Source organism: Geotrypetes seraphini, chromosome 8 (assembly GCF_902459505.1).
Source record: "Geotrypetes seraphini chromosome 8, aGeoSer1.1, whole genome shotgun sequence".
Classification (NCBI taxonomy): domain Eukaryota; kingdom Metazoa; phylum Chordata; class Amphibia; order Gymnophiona; family Dermophiidae; genus Geotrypetes; species Geotrypetes seraphini.
Window position 1 is genome coordinate 79,180,211 of NC_047091.1, and position 16,307 is coordinate 79,196,517.

The following is a 16,307-nucleotide window of genomic DNA, read 5'->3' on the forward strand; positions in this document are numbered from 1 at the left end:
AAGCCCTAGGTAAACATAATTTGTAGTCCCCCACTCCTCCTTTTATGTCCTTCCCAGGGATCCCCATTTATGATCGTCCCTCCCTTCCCCTCCCCCTCAGTTCTCTTTGCCAGATCACATCTCTTGAAGTGGAATGGAGGACAACAAGGAGCTGGTTCTGGATGTGGTGAGCACAGGACTGAACCCATTACATGTTCACAGGCCCTGCCTCCTCACAGAACCCAGCAGCAAGAAGAACCACTAAGCAGCCTTTAGTCTTTGCACTCTCTTTCATATTCAGAACTATCTCCTGAAGGGAAAAAATAATGCAGGGAAGCAAGGTGGGAAGACGTGTCATAACAAATGGGAGAAGCAGGTAGGACGCAAATGGGAGGAGGCAGGTAGGACGCAATCTTTTCTGTAGTAGCCCCCTACTTTATGGAAAGCTCTTCCTAGCCATATCATGAATGGAACTTCCTTATCCTTATACAGGATGAATCTAAAGACCTTTCTATTTAAGGATGCCTTTGCTCCTTAAGAATTCTTTGTTCCAAGGTAGTGCAATACTTTACCCTTACCCTCTCCCATTGTGTAAGCGTGTCTTGCAAACTTTCCGGCCGGCGGCACACTAAATTCAGTGCTCCGGCCGGAGGGCACCCAGAAGTGTGCAGATTTTGAAACAATGACGTCACGCATGTTGCGTCGACGTCCGGGCATGCTCGGAGGTCCATCTAGCCGTGACCCACTACAGTGGAGGGATCCGGGAGATGCGAGAAAAGGAGGAGAGACATCTGCGCCGGCTGACTTCCTAAAAGACAAGCCTCTCGCCGCAAGAAACATGTCCTGTAGGCAGTCAGCCGGCATGGACAACTGTCCTCCTCGCCAGTGTGTCACGGCACACCTGAAATCTCAGGAGGCACACTGGTGTGCCTAGGCACACAGTTTGCGATACACTGGTGTAAGCCCTTTTGACTTTTTATTTATTTGAATATTGTATTTTTCCCCTCCCCCCCCTTGTGTCTCTAGTTAATATATTCTTTTGTTTATTTATACTAGTGTGATGGGTTAATTTTTTTTAACTGTTTTTACTTATTGTAAACCGCCTAGACGAGATAGGCGAGATATCAAATACTTAATAAACTTGAAACTTGACTTATCTTCAAACTAAGAAAATTTGACTCCATATCACTTTATTACAAAAGCCTGCACTGGCTGCCTATCTCTGCACGTATCGACTTCAAAATATCATGCATAATGTACCACATCTTATATGCGAGCTCTGCGGAACCACTCATAAACCTTTTCATCAATTCCTGATCCGTCTCATTCAGAAATATCAAGAAACTCTTTCTGATCCTTCCATCACCAAAAGGTATTAAGTCCAAGCACATATTTAACACACTCATCACCTACATTGGTATAAAGAATTGGAACGGCCTCCCAGTAACCATCAAAACAGAACACCACTACCTTAGATTTTGGAAGAAACTAAAAGCTCTCATTTTTGGAGATGGGCACCGTTTATAGAATAACATTTGGTACTGAGATCTGTGCCAAATTTTGGGTGTGAGGATTTATACTATGACAAGGAAGTTCCCGTCACGGTTAAAAAGACTGCTAGTCCAATCAAAAGTATAGCCCTTAAACCTGCAATCCCTAAGATAAAGCCTGTACATCCTGCTAAAGACACTAGTTTAGTACAGCAAGAAAGAAGGGAGAAAAGGCAGGTGATGTCACAGCCTGAAATTCAGATAGGGAGGGCACAGAAACCATAGTCTATCCCCTATTACTCCTTTCTCAGAGCTAGGGAGAAACATGAGATCAACCCCAGAAGGGGGTAGAGTTAGCCACCGAGTTCTGCAGTCACCTAAGCCTCAAGTAGGAAGACTGCAGGGAGATCAAGGAGCCTCAGCTGACTCTAATTGGAGAAACAGAATGGAGCACACTGGAAACAGCCCAACGCTCTGTGCATACCACCAGGAACATAGGATTGCCCCAGGCCAACAAGCAGGGAGAGGAATCCAGCAGCCAGCTAGTTACTGTGATTTCCCAGGGGAGCCTAAGGGGGTAGGGTTAGAGGTTATCTCAGAAGGAGAGGAACCTGGCCAGGAAACTTTCCCAAACATCCAGAGAGGGGGATGGGAGGTGGAGAGTGAAGAAGGGGAATTCATGGAGACAGAAAACAACTATAGCCCAGTGACACAGGGTGGGGGTGGTGCAGTGAGGCTGAAGCAGAATTAAGTGTGTCAGAAGAAGGTATGGAAATCTGATTTAGAAATTATAAGCTGCTCTAGGTCGGACTGTGGTAGCAATTGGGAGGGTCTGAAGACCTTGGTGAAAAGGGAGGCTTGCTCCACACAGCCTGCAAAGCAGGGCTGTGAAAGTCCTTAGAGGGGACTCATTGCTAGAGAGGAAAAGCAGTGACAGAGAAAACGTTTTTCTTCTCTTTGTTGGGAAAAGTATTGGGAAGACGGGCTGGCACCTGCAGTGCTCAGCCAGTGCTGGCAAGAACTGGTGATAATAGAAGCCAGCTGCCCTAAGGAGGGAGGATTGGGGCATTTGAGAGACTGAAAAGCTTATTTAATTTTGGTTTATCCTTTTTGCTGAACTTGAGCACAGATAGAGTGCATTGGAACTAAGTGGAAGGAACTGCATAATTGGTGCTTGTGAGAAACCATTGTTTATTTTGGACTTTTTCTTTTTCCTTATAATAAACCCGGTGAAGTTTTGTTTGAAAGAAATCCAGGGTCTGGGTTTTCCTTACACCAACCATATAAAAGGCACACTGAAAATCTTACCTGTGGTCCGAGCCAGGTTTCCCACTTGCCTGGGGCCTGGCCCGGCCACAATACCAACTAAAATCTTGTACCTAATTTAGGTAAATTCTCACACCTAAAGTAGGTGCTGATCTCCTTTATTCTGTAAAAACCAAAACAAATACTGCAGGTTATGTACAAGATGCAGGCACTATTTATTATGACATAAATGAAACATACAACCTTATTACCGACCAAGGAACCCAACACGGTCCGTTTTTTGGACAACACGCCTTCCTCAGGGGTCCATGGTGGATAAGGTCTAGACCAGCAGTCTCAAACACGCGGCCCGCGGGCTGCATATGGCTCTCCAGGTCTATTTTGCGGCCCGCAGTCTGGACGCGATCAAGACAGCATTTCTCTTCCCCCTTCCCTTCCTTTTGGAGCAGCAGCGTGTCTGGCCGGCTCAGTCCATCGTTCCGTTCAAAGCCGTGGGTTGGCAGCTCCTTGCGCTATCCACTCCTGCATCGGAAGCCTCTCTGACGTCACAACATCAGAGAGGCTTCAGACGCAGGCGCGGATCTCGCGAGGAGCCGCCACCCGCGGCTTTGAACGGAACGATCAACTGAGCCAGCCAGACACGCTGCTGCTCCACAAGGAAGAGAATGGAAGGGGAGGGGAAAGAGAAATGCTTCTGCTGCATAGGAAAGGGGGACTCTAGGGAAATGCTGCTGCTGCTGCTGTACAGGGAAAGGGATTGGGAGGGAAAGGGGAAGAGAAATGCCTCTCCTGCACAGGAAAGGGGGAAGGGAAATGCTGCTGCTGCACAGGGAAAGGGAGGGGGAGGGAAAGGGGAAGAGAAATGCTTCTGCTGCACAGGAAAGGGGGAAGGGAAATGCTGTTTCTGTTGCTGCTGCACCCAATTGGGGAAAGAGAGGGTAGGAAGAAGGGAGAGGAGAGGAACAAGAGAAGCCAAGTTCATGGGAGGGAGGGAAGGAAAGGAGATATCAGACCATGGAGGGGGAGGGAGAGATGCCAGGGCATGGGGGAAGGGAAGGAGACAGATGCCAGACCAGGGGAAAGGAAGGAAGGAGGGAGGGAGAGAAAGGAAGGAAAGAGATGCCAGACCACGGAAATAGGACGGAAGAAGAGAGAGATAGGAAGGGAAGGTAAGACATGAAAACGTAGATTTTGAAAAGAAAGCAGAAAAATTGAACATTAAGTTAATGCCAAAGATGGATGCAAGGCAGAATGTGAAGACGGAGAGAAAAACAGTCAAAGGACAAGAAGGCCCTGGAAACATAGTTGAAAGTACAGAAAAATAAAGTCACCAGACAACAAAGGTAGGGAAAATGATTTTATTTTCAATATAGTGATTGAAATGTGCCAGTTTTGAGAAAGAAAAGATATTAAACTTTAAATGTGAGGGCTGCAGAAAAAATAGAGTACTTGGAGGGCCGCAGAAAAAATAGTTAATGTCTTATTAAAGAAATGACAATTTTGCATAAGGTAAAACTTTATAGTTTACTAGCTGATGCCCCGGCGTTGCACGGGTATTTAATTATAGCAATAACACTGTAAATGGATTCAAATAAAGATACTTTATAGTGGTGAATGAATGCAAGTCTCACTGGAATTAGCAATCTCTTAAACTGAAAAGGAAGATCTGTTGGAATAAATGGCATCCAAAAGTTTCAGTATTGATTTAAACAACTCAATATGTGGAAACTCAGGTTGAAAAGAAACTCCATGCAGTTTTTTCCTGGTTCAGAATGGAACCTGTGTGCCTAGTTCAGCATATGTGAGTACTCATGTAATGTAATAACATTATGAACTGGGGTGCATGAAGGAAACAGTTACAAACACAGTTAGAACATACAAACTCTATATGTATGGTGTCCGTGGTAGAATAGAAAAGATGTCCCTAGTGGTTATAGTAAACCCAACCAAAAGAAAAAACAGAGGTCCAACCGTCTGCAGTATTTTTAGCGTGTCACCAGCGTTTCGAATTTCCTCAGCGTGTCGCTCACTGCTATTTGTCCAAGGCTATTCTTTTGATTGTTTTCTCTCCTTTTATCTAAAAGGACCCCTGATGAAGATTATACGAAACACGGACCGTGTTGGGTCCCTTGCCTGGTAAAAGGTTTTTAATCTAATGTTTTACTTGTTATAAATAAAGTCTGCCTGCATCGTGTACAAAGTCTGCAGTTTTTTGCTTTGTTTGCCCTAGTGGTTATAGTGTCATATAAAGTGTTTTATAGTTGGAATTACTGTGAGAATGGCAGCTTTTTACATCCTTTCCATTGACATGAATGGGTGAAATAAGATTTTCTGTTTGTAGCTCCGCCCACGTGTGCAGGTGGGCCGCGAGACCCCCAGAACATATCACCCCAGGTAGTGAGGGATCTGCATACCAAGTATCGTTCAAATCGGTCAAGCCGTTTTTGAATTACTGTGAGAATGGCAGCGTTTTACATTTTTTCCATTGACATGAATGGGTGAAATCTGATGTTCTGTTAGTAGCTCCGCCCACATGTACAGGTGGGCCACGAGACCCCCAGAACATATCACCCCAGGTAGTTGGAATTACTGTGAGAATGGCAGCTTTTTACATTTTTTCCATTGACATGAATGGGTAAAATCTGATTTTATGTTTGTAGCTCCGCCCACGTGTGCATGTGGGCCGCGAGACCCCCAGAACATATCACCCCAGGTAGTGAGGGATCTGCATACCAAGTATCGTTCAAATCGGTCAAGCAGTTTTTTAAATACTGTGAGAATGGCAGCTTTTTACATTTTTTCCATTGACATGAATGGGTGAAATCAGATGTTCTGTTTGTAGCTCCGCCCACGTGTGAAGGTGGGCCGCGAAACCCCCAGAACATATCACCCCAGGTAGTGAGGGATCTGCATACCAAGTTTCGTTCAAATCGGTCAAGCCGTTTTTGAATTACTGTGAGAATGGCAGCTTTTTACATTTTTTCCATTGACATGAATGGGTGAAATCTGATTTTATGTTTGTAGCTTCGCCCACGTGTGCAGGTGGGCCGCGAGACCCCCAGAACATATCATCCCAGGTAGTGAGGGATCTGCATACCAAGTTTCGTTCAAATCGGTCAAGCCGTTTTTGCGTGATCGCGGCACGTACACACACACATACATACACACATACATACCTCCGATTTTATATATATAGATATATCTTTCCTTTTAACTGTTAAAGGAAAGTTTTATAAACTATAAAGAGTTTTACCTCATGCAAAATTGTCATTTCTTTAATAAGACATTAACTATTTTTTTCTGCGGCCCTCCAAGAACCTACAAATCCAAAATGTGGCCCCACAAAGGGTTTGAGTTTGAGACCACTGGTCTAGACAAACAGCAATAAAAAGTGCAAACAAGTGCCTGTACAAGTTCAATACTCAATGTGAATGTGCGTCCCATGGCCATGCCCCCTTTTTGGAGCTCTGTGTAAAATTTACACACGGATCCCAGTGCCTAAAGATGCACGCTTAAATTTAAATTAATGCCAGTTGATTATTAGTGCCCAATTATTGGTGCTAGTTGGTTCATTTATCAATTAAATTTCACATGTGGTTTTGGGCGCCATATATAGATTTAGGGCGTCAATGTATATTCAGTTTTCAAACCACTCTTACTACCCCCACAGAGACTCTGGGCTCCTTTTACTAAGGTGCGCTAGCGTTTTTAGCGCACGTGGGAAATTACCGCACGCTACACTTCTAGAACTAACGCCAGCTCAATGCTGGTGTTAAGGTCTAGCGTGCGTGGCAATGTAGCACGCGCTATTCCGCGTGTTAAAGCCCTAGCGTACCTTAATAAAAGGAGCTCTATATGGCAGTGCTGGGGATTAGAACAAGAGCACAAGGAGTTAAAAGTCACACATGCAAACATACATAAATAAATGTATTCATTCATTCAGTGTTCTATACTGTTCTCCCAGGGAAGCTCAGAACGGTTTACATGAATTTATTCAGATAAAAAACCTGTTGAAGAACTGGGTTTAGAGCACATTGATTAGAAGATATATTTTTTCTCTAATCTGGTAAGAAATGGTGTATAAAATCAAAAGAGCAAAGAAAGAGAGAAAACCTTGCCTTGTTATGGAAACAGAACACACCAAAAGACAAGACAGAAGTCCTTCCATACAAGAGTATCTTTATTTTTCAAAAGTTCATCCCAACAAGGATCCACGTTTCGGCATTTATGTAGGCCTTTCTCAGGGGACACTGAATTTCGCTGTATGTATGAAAACACGCCAAGATTCTCCTAAGGAGCCACCAAAAGTCAGTGTTGGGATGAACTTTTCGAAAATAAAGATATTCTTGTATGGAAGGACTTCTCTCTTGCCTTTTGGTATAAATTTAAAATACAGTGAGTTAGGAGGTTGTTGGCGCAAGAGGCTATAATTCTATCCTGTGCAACTCGTTCACCTTGGCAACCCTGCTCCCCCCAAATGCCCCCCCCCCAGAAAATCCATTCTCTCCCTGAAAGTCTTCCCCTGAAGTGAAGAACCCCCCTCAGAGAGCATCCACCTCTCACCTGAAGATCTCTCTCCCCTTAGGCTACCCTGTGCTCTAGAGAAGCAGGGATTTCCAACTGCTGCTAGCTGTGCCAGCTCCAAAATAGTGGTCGTAACCTCTAGTGAGACTAGAGGAGGGAGGTTGGTGCTGTTGGGAGGGGGGATTGGGTGTCTTTGAGAGGGAACTACTACTGCTGCTACTACTATTTATCACTTCTATAGCGCTGAAAGGCGTACGCAGTGCTGAACATTTTGACATTTAATAGACAGTCCCTGCTGGGAACGCAGAACCTAAGGTGAGAGGAGTTAGGAGTTGAAAGCAGTCTTGAAGAGATGGGCTTTTAACTTGGACTTAAGCACTGCCAGAGACAGAGCCCGACATCAGTGAGGGCTTTAGAGAGGGAGATGTATGTTCTTGGGGGCATAGGGAGAGGAAAGAGAGATGCTGGCCAAGCAGAGGATGCACCGAATGGGGTGCAATTTTGACTCCCCTTCTCTCTTTCAACCTGTGTGACTGCACTGGCCATACATACCTTACCACATCCCTGGTTACTTCTCCTCTGTGTCAGTGCACTGAATTTGGTGTTAGCAGTGCTCTTCTCTGAGTGCAATAATTTGGACGTGTTGGCAATTTTCTTTTGTGTCAGTGCTATGCCCCTCTGTGTGTGAATGCAGTGAACAGGGAGCACTGGCAGTGCCTCTGTGTGAACCCAATGAATTAGAAGTGCTGGCATCCCTGAAAAGCTGGTATTCTGTCCCTCTCTTTGACTTTCTTTCTCTGTTCACTGTGTTTCGTCACCAATTTCTAAGCTTTGGATTCTCTCACATAGTTTCACAGCCTGCCTCAGCTGGCCAAAGGCCTCTTTTTGGTGTGGGGAGAGGGTTCGGGACAGAAGATTCTGTGAAATCCTAGAACTGGAGTGACAAAACAAGGAAAATACTGTGAACTGTTTGCCCTTAATGGAAAGAAGGCAGAGGATGGTGATTCTCTTACAACCATGGGCAAAAAAAATTCTAGCCCATTAGGTATAGAAAGAAAATGCCATAAAAAGCTGTTTTGTGAAAACTAGAGGTACATGGGCAACTCTGGCCCTCAAGGGCCATAATCCAATCCGTTTTTCAGGATTTCCCCAATAAACAGGGGTCTCAAAGTCCATCCTCCAGGGCCGCAATCCAGTTGGGTTTTCAGGATTTCCCTAATGAATATGCATGAGATCTATTTGCATGCACTGCTTTCATTGTATTCTAACAGATCTCATGCATATTCATTGGGGAAATCCTGAAAACCCGACTGGATTGCGGCCCTCGAGGAGGGACTTTGAGACCCCTGCCAATGAATATGCATTGAAAGCAGTACATACAAATAGATCTCATGCATATTCATTAGGGAAATCCTGAAAACCCAATTGGATTCCGGCCCTCGAGGAGCGGAGTTGCCCATGTCTGGTTAGATTGCAGTGGTTCTCAACCCTTTCCTGGGGATCCCCAGCCAGTCAGGTTTTCAAGATATCCCTAATGAATATGCATGAGAGAGATTTGCATACCTGTCACTTCCATTATATGCAAATCTCTCTCATGCATATTCATTATGGATATCTTGAAAACACGACTGGCTGGGGAGTCCCCAGGACAGGGTTGAGAACCACTGGGTTAGAATATTCTCCAACTCTCTGGCTATCAGTGTGGGCAAATCTTGTCCTGCTGTCCTCAGCAGACAGGCAAGACCCCCAGGTTGGGTCTTTGCGCTATAAGAACACAATCTCCAAAGCTGGGAATGTAGAACCACCTGTGCTCATGAAGGAGGCAAGGGCTAGTCCACCTGACAGCAGCAGGGAATCAAACCAAAACCAAAACCAAAAGCAGCTAAAAAGAGAGGGAAAGAAGAAATCTATTTATATCTTTCCAGCATGTGATACACCGTATGGGGGTCTGTTCAGGCTACTGTGTGGTTTATAGTATTAAAAGAGAGTCATCGGGAAGAGGAGCAATTAGGAGCAGGTTAGTCCATACGCTTCTGAGGAAAGGGTGGGATTTTAGCCGTGACCTAGGCACTGATCTCTGTGTGTATTTACCCATGTACAGAATTTTATATTTTGACCATTTTCCTTGAATGAGTTCAACCCAAAGTGAATGTCTCTCTATCATCACTGTACATATGAGTATCCATCCAGTCTAATCTATTTTCATTAATCTGTCTAGATAGTTTATAACTTACATAGTAACATAGTAAATGACGGCAGATAAAGACCTGAACGATCCATCCAGTCTGCTCATTAGTTATACCCATTTTAAAAATACATGATTAAATTAACTTGTCTCTTCTTTGATATTTCTGGGTCATAGACTATAAAGTCCACCTCGTATTGTCCTAGGTTCCAAATGCTGAAGTTGCCGTACAAGCTCACTCCAGCCTATCCAACCATACTGCTTGCAGGATATCTACCATAAAGTCTGGCCAGTAACATCTTCATGTTCCAAGTTGATGGAGTTCCCATTGATGCCCTCCCCAGCCCATCCTACACCAAATCACCATATATGGGACTCAGACCGTGCAAGTCTGTCCAATATCGGCCTTAAACTACAGCATCCAGCCTTGAACCTAGTGTTTATAGGAGGATCAGGACCAGCACAATATCTTAATTATTCCTTGGTCCAGGCCCCTTACCCTTTTGTGTAATTAGCAAAATGCAGAAATATATATGTGAAAGCTGGTTCAAGAAGACTGTCCCATTATTGTCTTTTCACATGGTGATTTATTTATATCATGCTTTTTCACCTAGAGAGCTCAAAGCCTGTTACAATAGATCAACCATTTTATAAAACCTAAACTAGTAATCAAGCAAAAAAAAATAAAGAGCAATTTGGGAAGATGGGAAACCATAAAATCATGTCTTCTTTTTAATTATGAGAGAGCCCGAAATGTGCTCCTTCACATAGTTACTGACCTTTGTTCATATAGAATGATGATCCTAAACTTTGATACAGAATATATTCCCATTATATATCATCTTCATTCCCAGTTGTCAAGGGCCACCAACAGGTCAGATTTTCAAGATATCCCTCATGAATATGCATGAGAGAAATGTGTAAAAATGCAAATTATCTCATATGCATATTCATGAAGGATATCCTCAAAACCTGACCCATTGTCAGCCTGTGAGGATCAAGGATTTAGGCAATAGCATCCATCATGCCCTTCTCCTGTAATGATCCACAAACATTTTCTGCCTCTAGGTAAGGGTTCTTGACTCCTTTTTTTAGCTTTTGGTTTGTGTGGTTTTGATCTGACAGTTTCTTCCCGTCATGAACCTTCATTCTCAGCTACCTTTTCCTTCCAGTTCACTTAACCCAGTGATTGTAGTAAGAACATAAGAATTGCCGCTGCTGGGTCAGACCAGTGGTCCATCGTGCCCAGCAGTCCGCTCACGTGGCAGCCCCTAGGTCAAAGGCCAGCGCCCTAACTGAGACTGGCCCTACCTGCATATGTCCCGATTCAGCAGGAACTTGTCTAACTTTGTCTTGAATCCCTTGAGGGTGTTTTTCCCTATGACAGACTCCGGAAGAGCGTTCCAGTTTTCTACCACTCTCTGAGTGAAGAAGAACTTCCTTACATTTGTACAGAATCTGTCCCCTTTCAAATTGCCTTCTCATTCTCCCTACCATAGAGAGGGTGAACAACCTGTCCTTATCTACTAAGTCTATTCCCTTCAGTACCTTGAATGTTTCATAAGAACATAATGGTCATGAACGACTACTTCGGAAAATTGCAAGCCATGGAATTGAGGATGAAATACTCATGTGGATTAAAAACTGGCTGGAGCATAGGAAACAGAGAGTGGGGGTAAATGGACAATACTCGGACTGGAAGAGCGTCACCAGTGGGGTGCCGCAGGGCTCAGTGCTTGGACCCGTGCTCTTCAACATCTTTATAAATGATCTGGACATAGGTACGATGAGTGAGGTGATTAAATTTGCGGATGATACGAAGTTATTCAGAGTAGTAAAGACGCAGGGGGATTGCAAAGATCTGCAACGTGACATAATCAAGCTCGAGGAATGGGCATCGACATGGCAGATGAGGTTCAATGTGGATAAGTGTAAAATGATGCATGTTGGTAACAAAAATCTCATGCACGAATACAGGATGTCTGGGGCGGTACTTGGAGAGACCTCCCAGGAAAGGGACTTGGGAGATCTGATCAACAATCGATGAAGCCGTCCACACAATGTGCGGCAGCAGCAAAAAGGGCAAACAGAATGTTAGAAATGATAAAGAAGGGGATCACGAACAGATCAGAGAAGATTATCATGCCGCTGTACTGGGCCATGGTACATCCTCACCTGGAGTAATGCGTCCAGCACTGGTTGCCGTACCTGAAGAAGGACTGGGTACTACTCGAAAAGGTCCAGAGAAGAGCGACTAAGATGGTTAAGGGGCTGGAGGAGCTGCCGTACAGCGAAAGATTAGCGAAACTGGGCCTCTTCTCTCTCGAACAGAGAAGATTGAGAGGGGACATGATTGAAACATTCAAGGTACTAAAGGGGATAGACTTAGTAGATAAGGACAGGTTGTTCACCCTCTCCAAGGTAGGGAGAACAAGAGGGCACTCTCTAAAGTTGAAAGGGGATAGATTCCGTACAAATGTAAGGAAGTTCTTCTTCACCCAGAGAGTGGTAGAAAGCTGGAACGCCCTTCCAGAGGCTGTTATAGGGGAAAACACCCTCCAAGGATTCAAGACAAAGTTAGACAAGTTTCTGTTGAACAAGAACGTGCGCTGGTAGGGCTAGTCTCAGTTAGGGTGCTGGTCTTAGACCAGAGGGCCGCCGCGTGAGCGGACTGCTGGGCATGATGGACCACTGGTCTGACTCAGCAGTGGCAATTCTTATGTTCTTATGTTCACTCTAGAAACCTGAAATCGTGGGGCCTGAATCCAGTCACTAGGTGTCACCATTGCCCAGTATCTGGGACTCCCTCCCCAGTGAAGCAATGAACGCTGTTTCTGGCCAAAGTTGGGACAAGCTGGGAACAACCCAGGTCCCTCTGCGTGGAAGTGCACAGCGTTTGGCTTAGTGTTGTAGAACAACAGAGATTCACATTGTTCAGAAGGGCTAGAAGCCATTCTCCTGTGAAATGACAACTTCACCTGATCTGTTTGAGGTCCAGCTAACAAATGCAACATATAGGCAGAGGACCAGCTTCGGTTAGTTAGCATTAAGAATCATTTCCTGGGCAAGGCTTGCAGCCACCACTTTTACAAAGAGAATTACCTAAATATAAAAGCAGAGTTCCCCCCCAACAAGAATTACTAACTCCCAATAGGACTGATGTCTTCAAGTAGGCTTTGCACGTACCATGACAGAGATGAATCTCACTTTTCATCCCAGGTATAATGGGTCTGAGCTCGACTTTTAAAAAATATTTTCTTAGGTATTTTCTATACCACCATGCAAATGCCACACAATAGAACAATGGACATTGGATCTCAATGGACAAAGCTAAACTTTAAAAGGAAGGAAAAGAGTTTGGAGCAAGTGTGGTAATACATATAGGCAGCTCTTGGAAGGTTTTTTTAGTTTTATCCATCCTAGTGAGCCCCAATATAATTGGAGCGATTTTTGGTATTTTTCTGCCACATTTTTCTAGTCTCCAATTGCATCTCTGTAGGGCTGATCCTTCTAGTCAAAAATATATTGGGTTAGTCAAATAACAATTATCACTCAATTTATTTTTTAAATTTCATTAACCTGTATTTCTGTTGTCTAGTTCTTTTACGGTGTACCAGAAATTTTCTCTTGGACAGTCAGCTCTCTCCTGTTTGTCTATTCCGTTTACAGAATTGTCTATAAACTCAGGAAAGGTGGTCAAGAAACCTTGGAACATTTTTAGTTCTGTGCCCTCTCAGGATGTCATAAAAACTCTTTACAGTCACCCGGTTCCCTTCCCTACTGATGTCACAACAGGCTACTTTTATGATCATGTAACTTGTGGTCACTATTACCTTATTTAAGTATGGGACAATGTTTTTGTTGTTTTACATAGGAACTTTTATTAATCTTCTAGAAGCGGAGGGAACACATAGCAGGAGTTTGGGAGCTTGTGTCATTGTGAAGATGAAGGGAAAAGTGCATCCAGTCATAACGGGAAAGGACAAGCTGAACTTCTCTGAAAACCTCTTCCTGTCGCTGACAGCTGAATGTTGCAGTGCTGTCATTCTGGCTCCGGGGATCTTAACAGCCCAACGCCTGACTGTCAGCCAACCCTAAGGCCAAATCTCTTCTCCCCCCCCCCCCCCCAAGAAAGAAATCAAAATCCCGGCTCACATCAGGAAACATCTGCACCTTTCGCTTCCTCCCCCCTCCCTCCGGCACAGCTGCCCTTCTTACCTTGCTGAACAGGCAATGGAGGAAAGCTGCTAGGAGAAAGTGGCAGATCCCATGCGCAGCTTTCATGGTGTCCGGTTGGGCAAGGGGTCGGGGGCAGAGTCCTGTGCCGTCCGGCGCGGATCCAGTCCTAAAGGGCGGATCCGGAGCGCCGGCTGCTCCCGACCCGGCCGAGGTCCATTGTAAAGCTCCAGGGGCGGAGAAAATCAGGGGCTGAATCCCGCATCCAGACCTGGAAGAGCAGTAGCCCAAGGGGAACACGCAGTAGGTAACACGCTTCCGGGAACCTTAACACGGAGCGCAGGAAAGGAGCAGCATCCCCCCCGAACCGTTTTCTTCTAGATCAGGTCAGCAACTTCGGCTTTATTCTACCCACCGAAAAAGTGCCGGGTTAAAAAAAAAAAAAAAAAAAACCACCCAAAAAACATACGCAGACAAACCGGCAAAGAGATTTAAAAAAAAAATAACAACAACCCAGAGAGCAATTCACAATCAAGTTATATCCAGCTGTCCATCAGTAAAGAAAGTGCCGGGTTTTGTTTTTTATTCCTCTTTTGCTCTTTTTCCAGTTTGTTCTCGCCCAGTGGAGATCAGCGGGTCCAGCCTTTCCTAATCCTGGCCAGCTCCATCTGGGATGGTAGAGGGGAGAGAGCGCCCAGGCTGTCACAGGTGCATGGGGAGGGGGGGGGAGGAGGAGGAGGCAGAGGAGAGGCTGCAGCGGCTGACCAGCTTGCCTGCACCGTCTCTGCAACTGAACGCCAGAGCCGGAGAGCAAAGGGAGCTCATGTGATGTAGTGGAAGCTGCTCCTGAACTGGGCAAAGGGGGAGGGGGAGGAGGGGGGAGGGCGCTGGGCGCTCGCTGCCCTTGTCTGCGGCTACGCCATGTGCACAGTTACAGACGAGTCTTAGCGTTTTCCAGGTCCTTTTCTTTTTTTTTTTTTTTTTTACAGGAACCCAAAAGTGACCAGGAGGAGGGCTCAATAGCTTTATTCTTGAACCAGAAGTCCCCCAGGATATTTCGTTGCACGAGCACCTGGGAACAGGAACTAAGGGGCGAATGTATGCCTATTAATTCTTTCCTAGAACCTCTGTTTCAATATTCAGGAGGGAAAGCTGTGTCTGATTGGAGCGCGTGCACCTTGGTAAACCGACCCCGGCCCAGATAACATAAATCATTCGGCAAACGGCTAAGAGAGGTCAGATAAACACCCGCATGCTGTGAGCAGGTATAAGACTTCGGCGCCGAGCGCTTTGTCTCTGGCCTAGCCCGGGGAAATGTCTCTTTTGCTATTTACCTGATGAGAGTGGCTTTGGAAATATTTTTCGAACGCAGGGAATCAAAAAGGAAGCAGGGATGATTCACAGTGGATTTTTTTTTTTTTAAATTATTATTAAATATCTGTTTTGTGGACTAGGGAGTTTTAAGACCCATTACAAATTCAGAAACAACAGATCATAAACTTAAGTTACAACTTCCCACTGGAGCAAAGGACCATACACCTAAAGAAGAAAACAGTAGTCTAAAATAAAATATTAAATTGGATTTTGATTTCATTACTGCTTTTCCCAAACCTGATCTCAAAGCTGGTGCACCGATGGAGTAAGAGAAACACATACAGAATTTGTGTATAGGCACTAGTCGCTCTCACAATGTTAATTAGAACTTCAGAGAGTTGACAGCATGTGTACCCAGGCCCTTGAGTCACTATTATCCAGCATAGTAAATGATGGCAGATAAAGACCCGAATGGTCCATCCAGTCTGCCCAACCCATACATGCTCCATAAATTAATCATTTAATTTAAATGGTCCTTTTTCTTAGATATTTCTGGGCCAGAAACCCATCTCCTGGAGTCTGTCAAAGCTCACTCCAGCCCATCTTAACCATCCCAGCTATCGAGGCCGTCCCCAGCCCGTCCTCAAATGAATATCCATATATGGGACACAGACCGTGCAAGTCTGCCCAGTACTGGCCTTAGTTCCTTCAACATATACCCATTATTTTCTGATTAGAGATCGATCCTCTGTGTTCATCACATGTCCATGGATTCTGCAAGGGGCTGCTGAAAAGTTCTCAGCCCAACGAACAAAGTTGGGGAAGTCTCCGTCAAGGGCTATACACTTGGTTCAGCGATTTTCCACTTTTTTCGTTTCATATTTTTCTGATGAAGCAAAAAAAGTGGAAAATCACTAGACTTATAGCCCTTGATGGAGACTGCCCCAACTTTGTTGGTTGGGCTGAGAACTTTTCAGTGGCCTCTTGTAGTACCTTGCACTTTCTATACTTTCCCCAGTGATAACTTAAAAAAAATAAATACAAGGGATCTTCAACAGGTTTCTGCACTTTTATTTTTTTAAACACTATTTAATAAATATCTCAAAAGCAGATTACATCACTTTTCCACATAATCACCCTGTTTTGCGATACATATTTCCCAGCATCCTACTAATATGCCCTTTTACCACTTTTCCCACCCCAGCCGTTTCCCATGAAAATATGAACGTGTGGAAACTTTTTGAAGAACTCTCACACCAGGTTGGGGCTTCTACTTTCCATTACAGCTGTAGTGCAGAGAACAAATTTTGAAAGGTTCTGTGTGGTTGGCAAACGATTCCAGGGTAGCAACCTGACAGAAAATCACTATACTT

The 16,307-nt window shown here is 44.7% G+C and overlaps 1 protein-coding gene across 2 annotated transcripts in view; it reads right to left on the reverse strand.

Annotated features, from left to right (window-relative positions):
• The window catches only part of VEGFB (vascular endothelial growth factor B), a 156,938-nt gene extending 142,883 nt beyond the window's left edge, over window positions 1-14,055 (reverse strand). For both annotated transcript variants that reach the window (XR_004540350.1, XM_033955046.1), the window contains exon 1: window positions 13,663-14,055. Coding sequence is in view for 1 of the 2 variants with exons in the window: in XM_033955046.1 (XP_033810937.1) it covers window positions 13,663-13,728 (66 nt within the window). In the remaining variant the exon portion in view is untranslated. The remainder of the gene's footprint in view (window positions 1-13,662) is intronic.
• Window positions 14,056-16,307: the final 2,252 nt, after the last annotated feature.